The 15803-nt window shown below is 33.4% G+C and overlaps 1 protein-coding gene across 1 annotated transcript; it reads left to right on the plus strand.

The window, feature by feature from the left end:
* The first annotated feature begins 2273 nt into the window (after positions 1-2273).
* Positions 2274-9139, plus strand: LOC124911872 (serine/threonine-protein kinase STY13-like). The gene is made up of 3 exons (XM_047452403.1): positions 2274-2421; positions 3120-4071; positions 8515-9139. The coding sequence occupies exons 2-3, from the start codon at positions 3170-3172 to the stop codon at positions 8852-8854; spliced, it is 1242 nt and encodes a 413-aa protein (XP_047308359.1). The 5' UTR covers positions 2274-2421; positions 3120-3169; the 3' UTR covers positions 8855-9139.
* Positions 9140-15803: the final 6664 nt, after the last annotated feature.

Below are 15803 nucleotides of genomic sequence, written 5' to 3' on the forward strand. Positions count from 1 at the left end.
TAGAAAAATTTAGTTTTTGAATTGGTCAAAACGAATAGTTAGTGTTCATGTTTTGGTTCTATTTCATAATATGTATGAAACTATTGGTAAGCTTCTTATAACCAATTGAATCTTAAACACCAAAATCCTCTTTTTTACCAAAAAAATGTTCGGATCAAATAGAACGTCTTCCTGATCGATTGATACATCACGATGATGTTAAAAATGATCACTGGGATTAAATGAAGCTTCTTAGGCCTTCAGATTGAAGGATGGAGGCTCCAATTAAAACCCTTAAAACTACCGTCGATGTTCTTGACGTCCGACCGAGGAATCCAGCATCCGAGCGAGAATTTTGTATGGGTTTAGTTTTTGACCGAGAAAACTAGCCTTCCACTAGACGCGATCGAGAAATCTTGACCTTGACCAAAGAATTTCGCATTCGACCGAGAGTCTCTTCTCCGCTTTGACCGGGTACCCAAACCTGTTTACCACATGCCTAATTCGCTCTATACCCGCGTATCCAACCCGATTCGCGACCCATACACTTGCCTAAAGGCTTGTTTATTTGAGGTTTTCATTTTTAATTGTTTTTTAACAATTAGAAGCCCTAAACTATTTTTAAAAATCTGAAAAAATATAAAACGATTTCAAAATATTTTTAGAATATTTTCATAAAAAATATTTTGATAAAGGCATGTTTGAGTTTACTTTTAATTTGTAATGCTTTAAACTGACATTTTTCTGGTGTTTTGCTCAATAATTCTCGACATCCATCGCAGATACCAGCATTTAAATATTATTTTATAATTTTAAATTTAAGAAAAACACATACATGTCTAAAACTTTAAAAATAATTGGTTAAATAAAATGTAAAATCAAATTTTCAATTGAATAATCAAAATTTTATGAATTAGAGACCGCATTTAACGAGTATGAAAAATATTACGCGAAAACCCTTTTGCCGAGTATCACCAAATATTGAATTCAAAAGAATGTCTTATCAAATATACGTTTATATATGTATACAAATATTTTTATTAATTTTAAATTAAAAATTAATTGGCGACTTTTCATTCAAATGAATAATTCTGTTAAATTAATTGTTTTTAAATAATTTAAAACGATTTTTTTTAATTAAATTGTAGTTTGATTATTTTTAAATCTAAAATATTACCCAAATTGATTTAATAATTAATTTTTATAATTAATTTTAAATATAAAAATTACATTTTTGTATAAATCTTTTTTTTTCAAAGGTGGTTAAATATCAAAATTACATTTAATGTCTTTTTCTTTGTTTCACAATCTTTTTTATTTCTTAATTGAATATAATTAATTAAAAGTAAAAAAATATATATGATTAAAACTTATCCAGATAAACTCATACTGGCCACATGTAAAAGTTAATTATTTTAAAATATAAAAACTAAAGTTTATATAAATTATTATAATCAACCGTTAAAGAGAGATAAAATAAAAAATATAATTAATTTAAAATAACTTTAGTAAAAGTTAAATATTTTGAAAACATAAAAAACTAAAGTTTATAAATTATTATAATCAACCGTTAAAGAGAAAAGATAAAAAAAAAATTAAAAAAAATTAAAAAAGTGCAAAACTAAAAGTAAAAAAATTAGAGATATGGGAAAATAAAATATTTCTTAAAAAAATATACTTAACTGCTCAAAATAAAGAAACTCATTTTCAACCATTTTAATAGTACAATAATTTTAAAAAAATTAAAACATGAAATCAATTTTTTTTATATAAATTAAAAAAATATATAAATTGTATATGCTAATTTTTATTTGTATAAGAGAGCTGTATTTGAGTTTTTTAATTTTATATTTAATGTATATATCCTATCAAACGCAACCTTAATATGTAATATTTCTGTAATATTATAATATTCAATCTTAGCCAAACAAAATAATACCAAAAAAGTAAAAATAACTGATATCACTTTTTTTAATTTTGAAAAAATGATGCACTTTTTGTGCGAGTTTCTTGCATGTACGCCTCATGTCTGAATCAACAGTCTATAGTACAGTTGGCAAATTTCTATTGGTCAATTAATGCATAGCCGAAATTTGGAAAATCCAGTGGAGTTTTACCATCACTGTCCCTACATTTCTTGAAATCAGATCCAACGGTTTCTAGGCATGACATTCTAATCTTACGTCTATTATTCTGCCACGTGTATGACAAAGAAGGTTGTAGGGTAATTAATGTATGACCGTCTTCTTCCCGGTAAAAGGAAAATTGAGATTCTCTCTCATCCATCTCTGTCTTGTCTGTCTCTCTCTCTCTCTTCAACAGAAGAAGGGAAATACTTCACTCTAGCGAATCGGTTATCTGTCATCTTATTTGTTCAATCGCCGGCGGCGCTGCGGGCTAGCTCCTGGAGTTGAATCTTGTAGTCAGTCCACATCGATTGAGGTACTCATTACCTTATTTTCAAGCTTCAAAATTTTCCACTTAGATCACAAAGATATCCCTAATTTATCTGCTTGAGGTTCTGATAGTTTATTCTTTATGGGTCTCTTTCCATTTATCTATCTGCTTGCTTGTAGAGAAATTGATGTCTGTTAATTACTTTGAGTTTTTTTCCTTCTAATTTCTCCATTTTTTCAATGGTTTTCTTCAATGAGGAAATGATGCTTAAATGTGATATAATCTGCCTTATAGGTTGAAATGCATAGGTCCGTTTGGTAATCTTCTTATTGTTTTAAAAACCAACCATCTTCCTTTCCTTCCATATACAGTCTTTTTTTGCTTCTTGTCTAAATCGTTGAATTTATAAATATTTGGTCTCAATAAAAAAAAATCAAACATTTTGGTGTTTTTTTCTAGAAAAAAAGTTTGTTTGATGGGAAATTGATTTTAAAATATTATAAAAATCAAGTAAAGTCATTTTGGTATTATAATTGATGTTTTAAATGTTTTGATGGTAGAAGTTATTGATGATGATGAGATATCAGATTGAGGGTTTTATTGCTTCTCAGTTTGGTAATCCTTTTGTTGTTTAAAAAGTAAAAACCAACAATCTTCCTTTCCTTTCCTTTCATATACAGTTTCTTTGTGTATGTAAAGCTAGCTTTTGTCTGAACTAATTTGATTAAATGACTTGGCTGTAGGTTTTCAACAGGAATCATCAAAGCTAGCTACAATTCTATTGCTGAACAAAATGTTGGAAGGTCAAAATTTTAATGGATTGCCTGATCTAAATAATGATAACAACCATGACCATTATGATCTTCCTGAGCGGTTTTACCACAAACTTGGTGAAGGGTCGAACATGTCCATCGACAGTTTTGCTAACTTGCAGATGGCCAACTTTGGGGGTTCTGCTGCAATGTCAGTAGATAATAGTAGTGTTGGGTCAAATGGTTCAAATACCCGCATGTTAAACCACCAAGGATTGAAACGTGTAAAAAACTATACTGTTGCACAGAGTGTTAATCGCGGTAAAGTCTCTCATGCCCTAAGTGATGATGCCCTAGCCCAAGCTTTAATGGATCCTCGTTTCCCTACTGAGGGACTTCAAAATTTTGAAGAATGGACAATAGACTTGAGGATGCTGAATATAGGATCAGCTTTTGCACAGGGAGCTTTTGGGAAGCTGTATAAAGGAACTTACGACGGTGAAGATGTTGCTATTAAGCTTTTGGAGAAGCCAAATAGTAATATAGAGACAGCGCAGTTTATGGAACAGCAGTTTCAGCAGGAGGTTATGATGCTGGCTACTTTAAAGCATCCGAATATTGTTCGTTTTATTGGGGCATGTCGTAAGCCAATGGTGTGGTGCATTGTAACTGAATATGCGAAAGGAGGTTCAGTTCGGCAGTTCTTAACAAAGAGACAGAATCGATCAGTGCCTTTGAAGGTGGCGGTTAAGCAGGCTTTGGATGTTGCTAGGGGAATGGCGTATGTGCATGGACTTGGATTGATCCATAGAGATCTGAAATCTGACAATCTTCTGATTTCTTCTGACAAATCGATCAAGATTGCAGATTTCGGTGTTGCTCGAATCGAGGTGCAAACTGAAGGAATGACACCTGAAACTGGGACATACCGTTGGATGGCCCCGTAAGTCTTCTAAATTCTCTAAACTGAAATCTATATATGGTTGAAAGGTTTTTATACACATCTTATTAGAATGTTTAGCAGTTAGATTTCAATCTTGTGTATATTCTAGCTTGAGATAGTATTTTGAGGTCATTAAATGATCATCTTGCACAAAATATGCATGTTAGGAGTACGTTATAAGGTGCAACTATGTTGGGTCTTTATGGTATTATTATTCATTTGTAAACAGTTTTGTTTCTGTTTCTATCTTTTAAATGTTTGGAAACGAAATTTAATATGACACAGAAACAAAACAAAACAAAAAACTTCATTCCGATCTTCTTCTAGTTTTGTTCTTTGTTTCCATCTTTCGAAATGTTTGGAAACAAAATTATTATCTGGAAACACTTCTGTTAGTTTTGTTTGATGAGTTCCTCATGCCTACACTAGCCAAACCCCATTCCTAACATCCTCCCTTCATGTTAATTCCCATATGCCCTACTTTTGTGCCAAGCTTTTTATACAAAACAAGTACCGTTTTGAACTGTTAATTAGATTAACACCTAATTAAGTTACATAATTATTGTTGTTCATTTTTATTTAGTCCATTAGGATAAATATCTTAGTCAAGTTGATAATATTTAGTATATTACAGTTTTATTTGAATGTTAATATCTATTAATGTATGCATACATTGAACATTAAGGAAAATTGTTCAAGTCTCTTTTATTTCTTTATTTTGGTTTGATATCCTTCTTTGAAATCTCAACACTAGATTTTGATTGCTATCATTTATATGAGAGCTAGAATCTTCTCCTCCTCGAATATTTTATTAACATGTGAAGAAAACTCGCCATCAACGATTTCATCTTCCTAGAACGAGTCTTCACATAATAAGTTTCTAAAGGTTCATCCACGTCTCGCCCTGGTGAAACAACAAACGACTACTCAGGCACCCTCTATCTTCATCATCATCAGCCACAATCCAATTCTTCATTGTCGTTTGAATTCCACATTTATCGCTCATCCTTGTTTACTCCGTTGCAAATCCATTGATGATGCCCCAAAGTTCTAGACTGGACTGAAGTCGACTGCAAGATGTTGAGGCATCGCAATTAAGCCATAGCCAACCGGAAGCACAAAAGACCTTGTGTTGTGCTCCATTCTTTGTCTCCAATCAAAGAAGCAATGAAGGTTTGCATGGTAGCGACGATTGTCAACCCCACGCAGGTTTGCTGAAGGATAGAATTGGCAACTAGGGTATTGCAACTTTGCAATTCAGTTAAATCTCTCGTATTGGAAGTTCAACGAGTTTATACCTATTTAGATTAGGGTTTGTCTTTGTATTTTATTTTATAGTGGATTGGGAAAAAGAATAAAAGTAATACAATGAGTTTCTTACTATTCTCGCGCACAAAAATTGTCTCGCATGTCTAGTACCAATGCATTTAGTTGGTCGCGAGAGTGTGGAGCCTTCTTCAATGACCACAAGGTGCCTTCTCATTTTCAAGTTCTTGTAGATATTAGACATGTGGATGGCCCAACTTTGTCTTAGTATTTTAAAGCATTGCGGGATGAACATGTTTCATGATTGTAATCAAAATGGTGCATGAACAATTTGATTACAAACTCTGATCTAGAAATCGAAGAAGATCTAACACCTGGCGTTTATTATGTCCTATGAGTTCGATTCCAATGGTGTAAGAAGAATTATGAGGCATCGTAATATAAAGTTGTTGATAGGATCTCAATGATATACGACAACAATCTTATTAGATATGTGGATGGCCCAACTTTGTCAGATGAACATGTTTCGTGATTGTATTCAAATGACGGTGTATGAACAAAGATTCCAAACTCCGATTAATGACTTCTAGAAACTGAAGGAGATTCAACATTATACGCTATTTTGTCTCGTGAGTTAATGATACTTAAGAACTTGCAAGAATTACGTGAGCAAGTTGAGGATTCAATTCTAAAGGTGTATGAAGGTAATTGTTCGAGCATTTGTGAATGTTCCAACACACACAATTATTTTTCAAGCGAAAAGGACAAAAACTTTATTTCATTATGAGGCATCATAACATGAAGTTATTGAGACTAGATCTCAATCAAATACGACTAGAATGGTTATAAATCTTGTTGAATCATCGGTGTCGTCACACCGTGGTACATCAACAGTGAATCATATACAAGATTAAGAGCCACCATGTTCGTGGACTGATTCAACATGATAGTGGACGAACAATTTGATTTACAAACTACGATAATGATCTATATAAACTGAAGGAGATTAAACACTAGACGCATATTGATGTCCCATGAGTTAATAATATTTAAGAACGTGGAAGAATTATGTGAGCAAGGTGAGGATTCGATTCCATTGGTGCCCTGAAGATAGTTGTTCGAGCATTTGTGAATGTTCCAACGCACACAATTGATTTTCATTGCAAAGGAAAAATGTTATTTCATTATGAGGCTTCACAATATGAAATTGATACGTAATTGAAGTAACAACAAATCTTGTTTAATCACCAGTGTCACCAGCATGATTCTTCAAACTATGATGGAGATATACAAGATTAGAGCCAATTTGTCATGATGATGCTATCATTCTTCATGTAAAAGATTTTTTGTGACTCTTGACAATTCACATGAGACGACAATTGAAGAAATACCATTCTCTTTAGTTTAATCTTCCAAAGATGAATGAGTTTGTATTGATCTTCCTATCTTGTTTCGTAAAATTGTTGAAGTTGTTCCATGTTTTGGAAGATGTTATATTAATCGCGGAATGCAAGAGATTGACATGGTGTATCGGCCTATTCGTTTTAGTTGAGAATTGAAAAGGATGAACAACATATCCATATATGTCTTTGATAGAGAACATTGGAGTCATTAACATTCTAGGACTGTCAATAATTTTTTAATGTGGGTATGATTAAGTTCATTTTCCAAATATGATCTCATCTGAATCCAAAATTGGGATAATTGGGAACATAACATAGAAGGTAAGCAATAATCTTGACTTACAATATGGTTATGTAACAAAATTTAGATGGTAAACAATAATCTTGACTTACAATATGGTTATCTAAAACAAAATTTAGATATATGTCTTGATACCCCACCCCACTCCTACCATGTGTAGTCTCACAACTCTTTTTCTTTTCCCCTTACATACGACAAACAAATATTTTTCGACGCCATTAAATATTTTGTATTCTCACAATCTCCTTTTTCTTTTTCCTTAGATACGTCAAACACATCTTTTTTCACGTCATTAAATATGCTTTTTTTCCTCTCAAACCAAATGTGCCACAATGTGCTGACAAAGACCATTCCCTGAATTCTTCTTTTCCATTTTTTTATTTGGAATTATCATTGCTTAGATAATTATGCTTAATAAATGAAAAGTGAGAATCTTTTCAATGATTAACAGTCAATGCGAAAATCGCATCAATTATAGGAAAAAAACCAAACTATAGTCATACAAGTCATGCCATTAGTTGGTGTGAGTTAGTTAGAAGGAGAGCAACATACATCAATGAAAATGGAAAGTACCAAAAACACAAAAAGCTCTATATCGAGATTCTTGAAAGGATTCAGGTCAACATGGAGCATATTTTCTTAGTGGATGCATTAAGAAAGTGCTCCGCCTTTTCTCCCATCATTATTCCACCCTATAAAGCTGGTGTCTCTTTTTCAAGCTTTGACCTGTTGATTTTCGCTTTAGTCTTTTTCCGTACTCAGGACAATATCTCATCAATTAACTTTTTTGACGGTTTCCTCATTATTGATTCCGTCAAAAGTCAAAATCAAATTTCTCATCGACAATAGTTTTCTTCATTGTGGCTCTCCCACTCGGTTTGCATGCTAAGATCATCCTTTGGGGTCTCCCTCCCTCATGAGTTCACTGTAACTGAGTTCTCTTTTATGTGATGGTCCACTTAGTACTAATTATCACATTATTGTTCAAGCTTCACTATAAATATTCCAAGGAATTTTGTTTCCTTTTGTTGGTGAAGGACAAAAGACTAATTAGGAATAATATAGTCCAACTAATTATGAAAAATTATATATTTAGCTTAATACTTTCACACTTATTCTCAAATCTATGTTAACAAGTTCTATGATTGACTTGGATTGACATAACAAGTTTAGGCTTGGACACTTGCGACTCCTTTGTTTCCTGTTTCTAGTCTTTGTTTCCCACATTTTAGGTTCTTATGTTAATAAGTTCTCTGGTTTTTATTTTTTACAAAATATAACAAATATAGATTTTTCCGGATCATAATCGAGATGAAAAGAAAAATGCATACTAAACCAGCCATTAATAACTCACTTTGTATTTAGCAGTTGGTTTTGCTTCTTTCATTTCACTTGATAAAGATTGAGATTTTGAAATATCTATTATTTAACTGGATTTCTTGTTTTATAATTGTTTCTTTGCAACTACTGCAGGGAGATGATCCAGCACAGACCATACTCACAGAAAGTAGATGTTTATAGCTTTGGGATTGTCCTATGGGAACTCTTAACCGGGATGCAACCTTTCCAGAACATGACAGCTGTCCAGGCAGCATTTGCAGTTGTTAATAAAGGTTTTCGGCCCCATATTCCAAATGATTGCCTTCCTGTTCTTCGTGAGATCATGACCCGCTGCTGGGATGCAGATTCGGATGTTAGACCTCCATTTTCAGATGTTGTCAAGATGCTTGAACATGCGGAGATGGAAATTTTAACAACTGTTAGGAAAGCCCGTTTCAGATGCTGCATGAGCCAGCCGATGACCATGGATTGATTTTTCGAATTGGTTTTATTTTGGATTATTATTATCATTTAGAGTACAGGAAAGTTTGGTGGTGATGACAGCTGAATTGGGATTTTCTTTTTTATCTTTGAACTGTTATATTTTCTTTGGTTACTCTTTAAACTGGTGATGGGACTAATGGTGGTTGGTGGGAAATAGAAGGAGATTTGATGTGTAATTAAATTATACATGAACTTCTATGGTTATGTTAAAACTTGTCATATTTGACAATCTCAAGTTTCCTAAATTCCTTTTATTAATTGTCATATCTATCTTCTATTATTGTTTAAAGAAGTTATCTCAGGAAATCGTAATGGGGTTGTCGCATTGTCTGCTTCCTCCCCTGGTTCTGGCCTATCTTCACCAGCCAGCTCACGACAGTGTTTCTACTCTTTCCTTGAGGTAGTATAGCCTATCCTTCAATCAATGAATTGGTTCAATGTTTCATTGATAGAAAGAAGCATAGTTGCATATTTTTCCCAACTACAATTATAGTGATGTTTGGCACAAGTAAGAACAATTTTCAGAACTATGTAGGTTATTTAGGTGGTTGTTAGGCGAGCCAGAAAAATATCCCTTAGTTGGTATTGGGTGATTACTCTCTAGTTACTTTAATTACATTGTAATGGCTTCTTCATTTTTTCAATCTTATGAAAATGTCATTTATCAAAAAGTAAATAAAAATCTATTGGTGAGAATCTTTCTTGTATTTCTTTTTACTAGAATCTTAACCTTTCTAGTATTGATTATTCACATTTGGTCTAGTTAGCAATGATTTGTATAGTTCTTGAGGAAGGAAGATTCTTGTCGAATTGCGATTTTTCTCTTGTGTTAAAGTTATATCGTGTTTCTGTATCTCTTTCTATTATCTAATTCATAATTTTCTTTTTAAATTAGTTTGTTTAAAGTTACATGTTGAATGAAATATGTACTGCAAATTTGATTAAAAAGCTCATTTTCATTATTTTAGTTGTTCAAATTTTGTATTAGGACTATTATTCTTTGTTTTAAGATGCTTTTTAAATTTGGTCATTTTTTGTTTTACTTTTCTGAATTTATTATTTATTTTCTCAGGAAACAACTTATGTTAGATTTTGTGGGCTTACTAGTTACTATAACCTCTATAACCTCTGTATTTGATTTAAACTCTTAATTTTATTTTTTTTGTAAGTTAATTTGTATATAGTTTAACTGTTGAAATATTTATGGCAAAATTTGGTTGATTAAAATATTTAAGAGCTAGATTTTCACTATTTTAGTGATCGGATTCTCTTGTTATATTTTAGTAGAACTATTATTTGCTCTTTAAATTTTGTCATTTGTTATTTATTCTTTCGAATTTATTATGAATTTTCTCAAAAAAGAAAAAAATCAAATTACCCTCAATGAACAGCCAAGTACAACGGCGTCGTTTTGAATACATATTTTGGGAAATTTGACGAAATAACCATGATAATGGGTCAAATTCGAAAAATGATCCACGCTTCATAAACCTTGCAAAAATGACATTTTTGGCCTGTGAAATGTCCATCTTGTCCCCGAGACGCCCCCTTACCGCGTATTACATAATACACGCATTATGTAATATGCGTATTTCAACATGCACATTTTATGTAATATGCGTATAATGAAATACGCATATTACATAAAACGCGGATAATGTAAAACATGTATTTCATAGTATATAAAGCTTAATTTTCCCTCACTTTAAAAAAGTCTTTCGACTCACAATTTTCTCTCTTCAACTCTAAAAATTATATTCCTCCATCCTGCTCCATTTGCCACGACCACGACCTCTCCGTTCGTTCAAGATCAGCAGTTGAAGACCCACGACTCTTCGTTCTCAAATGGGTATGCTCACTCACGCGTATTGTTGCTTACGTGTATTGCTCACTGAGGAGGAATTTCCTAATAGGTTTCAAGGAAATACAATGTGGCAAGAATTTCCCACAAGTTTTCTTCAATGAACATATTGGATAGGGGGCTCATATCCATTAGATGCATTGCAGCAAACTTCTGGGAAAGTTGCTGCATTGGATTTCCATAATACCCTAGCAGAAAACTCATCCTTAGTTATGGTTGACGCCATCTGCAAAAATGAACAACAGAAGTAAGTAAAAATCGTGAGTGAAGCAACAAAAAAAACATTACAATATGCGTATAATTATAGTTGAATTGTTTTCAATTACAACTCAAGTAATTGTTTACTTTGATGGAGAGTGGAAAATTACAGATGATGTTACTCATTTTGTTCCAATGTTAACTAGAGGTTTGAATGTTTTCCTTAATTCTACATATGTCGAATTAGTTGATATGATCTATTTTGCTACTAATGTTGATAAATATGGATATGATTTATTGCTTCAAACCAAGTTTAATACTCTAGGTATGAATGTCAAATTTTCTTATATAACTGATATCAAACAAGATATGGATATGAACTTCTTTTTACATGAAACATCGATATCACTCCACCATCGCACTGTAATGTGTATCTTTAGTAGAGAATTCACTACCTAGAAATCCAACAAACCCAACTCAAGAAAGTATAGTGGTTCCAGAAATTAATGATCCTAACGTATTTCCGAAGTTTCAACGGCATTAGGTTGTCTTTTCAACTCAAAATGACATAGAAGAAGAACCCTATTTGCGTCTGAATGAGGGAGTTGGTGATTGGATTTCTAGTAACCCATGTTTGTGTCTGAATGAGGGGGTTGATGATTGGATTCCTAGTACCCAACAGAGCAGTGCTTGGGTTGCTAGTACCCAACCAAGTTGTAGTGATTGGGTTGCTAGTAATATATCAAGTAGTGAAAATCCGATACCTGAGGCATTAAATTGCGAAATCGGATTGGAAGTCAGTACATTATTTGAGAATAAAAAATAACTTCAACTGAGGTTACATAAATATGCGATAACTAATCATTTTAAATTCAAAATGAAGAAGTTAAAAAAGAACTTTGGTATGTGAAATATTTAGATTAGAATTGCAATTGAAGATTGCGTGTTGTGAAAATAAAATTATTGGAGATGTTTGAGATTCGGAAATTTGTAAAAGATCATACATGTTCAATTGTGACAATGCAAGAGAATGAAAGGCAAGCATCATCATGGGTTATTGGGAAATGAATAAAGAGCAAGTACATGGACCATCACCATGATAACATGCCTAAGAAAATAATGGAAGACATTCAGAAAATTTATGGAACAAAGATGAGTTATAATAAGTTTGGAGGTCCAGGGTAAAGACTCTAATGGTGGTGCGAAGAACTGTAGATGATTCCTATGGTAAATTTCCATCATACCTATAATGTTAGAGATGAATAATTTGGGTACCATAACAGACATTCAGACGGATAAGCTCGACCATTTTAGGTATATGTTCATGTCTAGGCGTTTCAATTAGAGGTTTCAGAAGTTGTTCCCGTCCTTTATTGTGCGTCGATGCTAGTTTTCTTAAGCACAAGGTTGAAGGTCAACTATTGGTGGTTATAGCATTAGATGCAAATGAGAAACTATATTATGTTGCTTTTGGCGTCGTTGATTAGAGAAAAATAACTCTTAAACATATTTAATGCAAAAACTAAGAAAAATTATTAGGTTAGTCCTAAATCTCGTCTTTGTATCCGATAGACACTCAAGTATTGTCAATGCCTTGTGCTCAGCTTTTCCAAAAGTATATCACGGTGCATTCACATACCACATCAAGATTATTATAATGACCAAATTTAAAATTGATCACTGCCACGCAAAGTTTGATTTGGTTTCTCGTGCATACAACGTCTCAATGTTTAATCGGTATTTTAACAAGATCAGGGTTAGTAACCCTCGTATTGCTATCAATTTGGCAGATATTAGGATGGAGAGATGCAGGCGTGCTTTTTCCCTAGTAAATGATACAATCAAATAACAAGCAATTACGCTGAGAGCTTTAATAGTCAGAGAGAAAATGCTAGAAAGTGTCCCATAACAACCTTAGCAGACTATTTAAGATTCACAATACAAGAATGGTTTCATAATATAAGTGAAAAAACGTTCAATCACACAGAACGTTTATCTCAAAATTATGAAAATTTCTTACGTGAGCAAGCTAAGAAGGCTAGATTATATAATGTCAATTCACTTAGCCGATTCGAGTTTTATGTGCATAACGATGAATCTTATTTTAAAGTTGACTTTAAAGGATTGACATGTAGTTGTAGGGTATTTGATGTATCTGGTCTTCCTTGTACTCATGTTCTGGCTACTGCTCGTACCCAAAAATTAAATCCCTATGGTTTCTGCTCAATGTAACAATTGCTCATTTGTTGAATCTATATAACGAATTGCTCAGGTATTTTATGATTTCATTTGTGGCATTTCATTAAGACAATGTTGTATGAATAATTATATTGTATGAAATTAATGTTGTTGAATAATTATATTGTATGAAATATGTGTTAATTTTTGTAGATTTTGATGCAACATAATGTTTTAAGTGTACTTCAAACAGCGACTCTTAGTGTTGAAAGGTTGGATTGAAATAACTCCAGCATATCTATTCAAATTATAGTGTTAATTGTTGTACTGTCAAAACTACAAAAGTGACATGCTTTACACATATGTATCTTAGTTTCTTTCAAGAACTACATAAGTGACATGACAATATGCGTGAGTTATTGTAATATGCGTATTACAACAATAAATCACGCATATTATAATATGCGTATTACAACAATCACATATTGCATCAATAAATTACACATATTACAACAATAACTCATGCATATGATAATATGCGTGAGTTATTGTAATATGCGTATTACAACAATAACTCATGTGTATTGTCTTATGCGTGAGTTATTATTGTAATACACGTATTACAATAACTCACGCATATTACAATAACTCACACGTATTGTCATATGTGTGAGTTATTGTTGTAATATGTGTATCATCAACTCACGCATATTACAATATCCCTCCGTTCTATATTAACCCTCTATTATATCAACTCACACATATTACAATAACCCTTTATTCTATAATATTTTCACACATCATCACCAGCTCCAACAAACCTTGATATCAAGATTTCGTATCGAATTGTCCATTGGTAGCTGGTAATGATGTGTAAAAGTCTTATAGATCATAAAATGACATAAAAAGAAGATCTCACGCGTATTGTAATAGCTCACGCGTATTGCCTCTCTATAATTTTTTCACACATTTGAACTAGCTTTAACAAACCATGATATCAAACCTTGATTTTATATCGGATGGTATGTTGGGTGTTAGGATCTAGGTCGCCGTTGGTGGACCGGGGGTTGGACCGGTTAGCGGTTCTCACTCGTAGGGTGGTGGTTAATCCTGTTAGAGATTAACACCGGGGTTTCAATACTACACAACCTGTCACAAACCCTTGAACTAGGTTCAAGCGCGGAAGAGGTTTGCTTTCAGGTTGAAGCGGTATGCTTGTATGATAGGTACAGTCGGTTTCGGATGATGAGTACTTGGAGATGGAGGGTCAGTTTCGGCAATCTGGATACTCGGTATGGTTAATGTCGATTCGGTTTGGAGCGGTATTGTTAGGTTAGTCGGTTATATAATGAAGCCGGCAGGAAGTAAATAACACAATAGATTTTATGGATGTTCGGAGATAAAACTCCTACGTCACCCCTTCCTCTCGAAACCGCGAGAAGGATATTCACTAAGGAATACAAGTACAATCCGATCGAGACTTATTTCCTGCTCGATAACACTCTTACAGTTCACACCGAAATTGTAACACACTTAGAATATAGCACTTAGGCTTTCTTAGAATAACACAGCTTTATCACTTGTAGTAAATGCTCTCAACGCTTATCTAGCTTGATGTCTCTTAATGTCCCTTAATATCCCGCATTTACTCTTCTTTAACTGCCTCCTTTTATAGGTGAAATATGCCAACGGTCATATTTCACTGCCTTGAATCTGATTGGCTGATCAGAGATGCAGTGATTCAGTGTCTCAGACCTGCGGTCGTCTCCTCAGACCTGACGGTCAATCTCAGACCTGACGGTCAATCTCAGACCTGGTATCCTGTTTCAGACCTACCGGTCTATAAAGCAAACCTGCCGGGTTTGTCTTTTACTCAATGTAGGCACTGTCTGTTTGGACAGTTGTCTGTACTTTGAAGATTTCCTTTCTGGCTTATCCCGAAGTAGAAGGATCCGGTAGTACTGTTTTCTGCAGCCTACAGTCTTTCCTCAGACTTGCATGGATATGGAAGTATTCAGTCTGTTCCTTTGGTATCATTCTCAACATATACCCAAAGTGTCTTCTTGTACAGGTCGGCCACTTGACTTGGCCGAATGTCTTTTGATAGTGAAGTAACCGGACTTCTTTCGGTTATACTTGTCTTGTGGATTGATCGGCTGTTTGATGGTTCCGGTTTTGAGCTTTGGCCGATCCTTCCTTTGTTTGGTCATGCTCCGAATACTCTTGATCGGTATGATGTTTTGACCGGTTCGGTTTCTTCAGTTGGTTCTCTTATTCATCCGGTCCGGTTCCTTGTTCCTGCATGGAAGGTTTATTTAAGTTAGGTTTATTTGAACCGGTATGAATTTATCTAACAATTTCTCCCTTTTTGATTATTTTATTTAAAATTATCAAAATCATGTAAGTTTGCAACCGTAGGCCGGTTGTTTTGTTTGGCCGATTTTTGAAAAAGACTTAGAGAATTTTCGAAAAATTTTGAGGGAGGAGGTTTGGAAGAATCTCTATCTTTTATCTAACAATTTCTCCCTTTTTGATTATTTTATTTAAAATTATCAAAACTATGTAGAAATGTAAAATAAGGCCGGTATTCAAAAATAACTTTATATATTTATAGATAACCGGAAAAGACAAAGCATAAATACTAAGGCAAATAAGAAAAAGAAGGATAGTCCCTATTCCGAGTCCGTGAATTCATAGGCAC

This window comes from Impatiens glandulifera, chromosome 8, assembly GCF_907164915.1.
Source record: "Impatiens glandulifera chromosome 8, dImpGla2.1, whole genome shotgun sequence".
Taxonomy (NCBI): domain Eukaryota; kingdom Viridiplantae; phylum Streptophyta; class Magnoliopsida; order Ericales; family Balsaminaceae; genus Impatiens; species Impatiens glandulifera.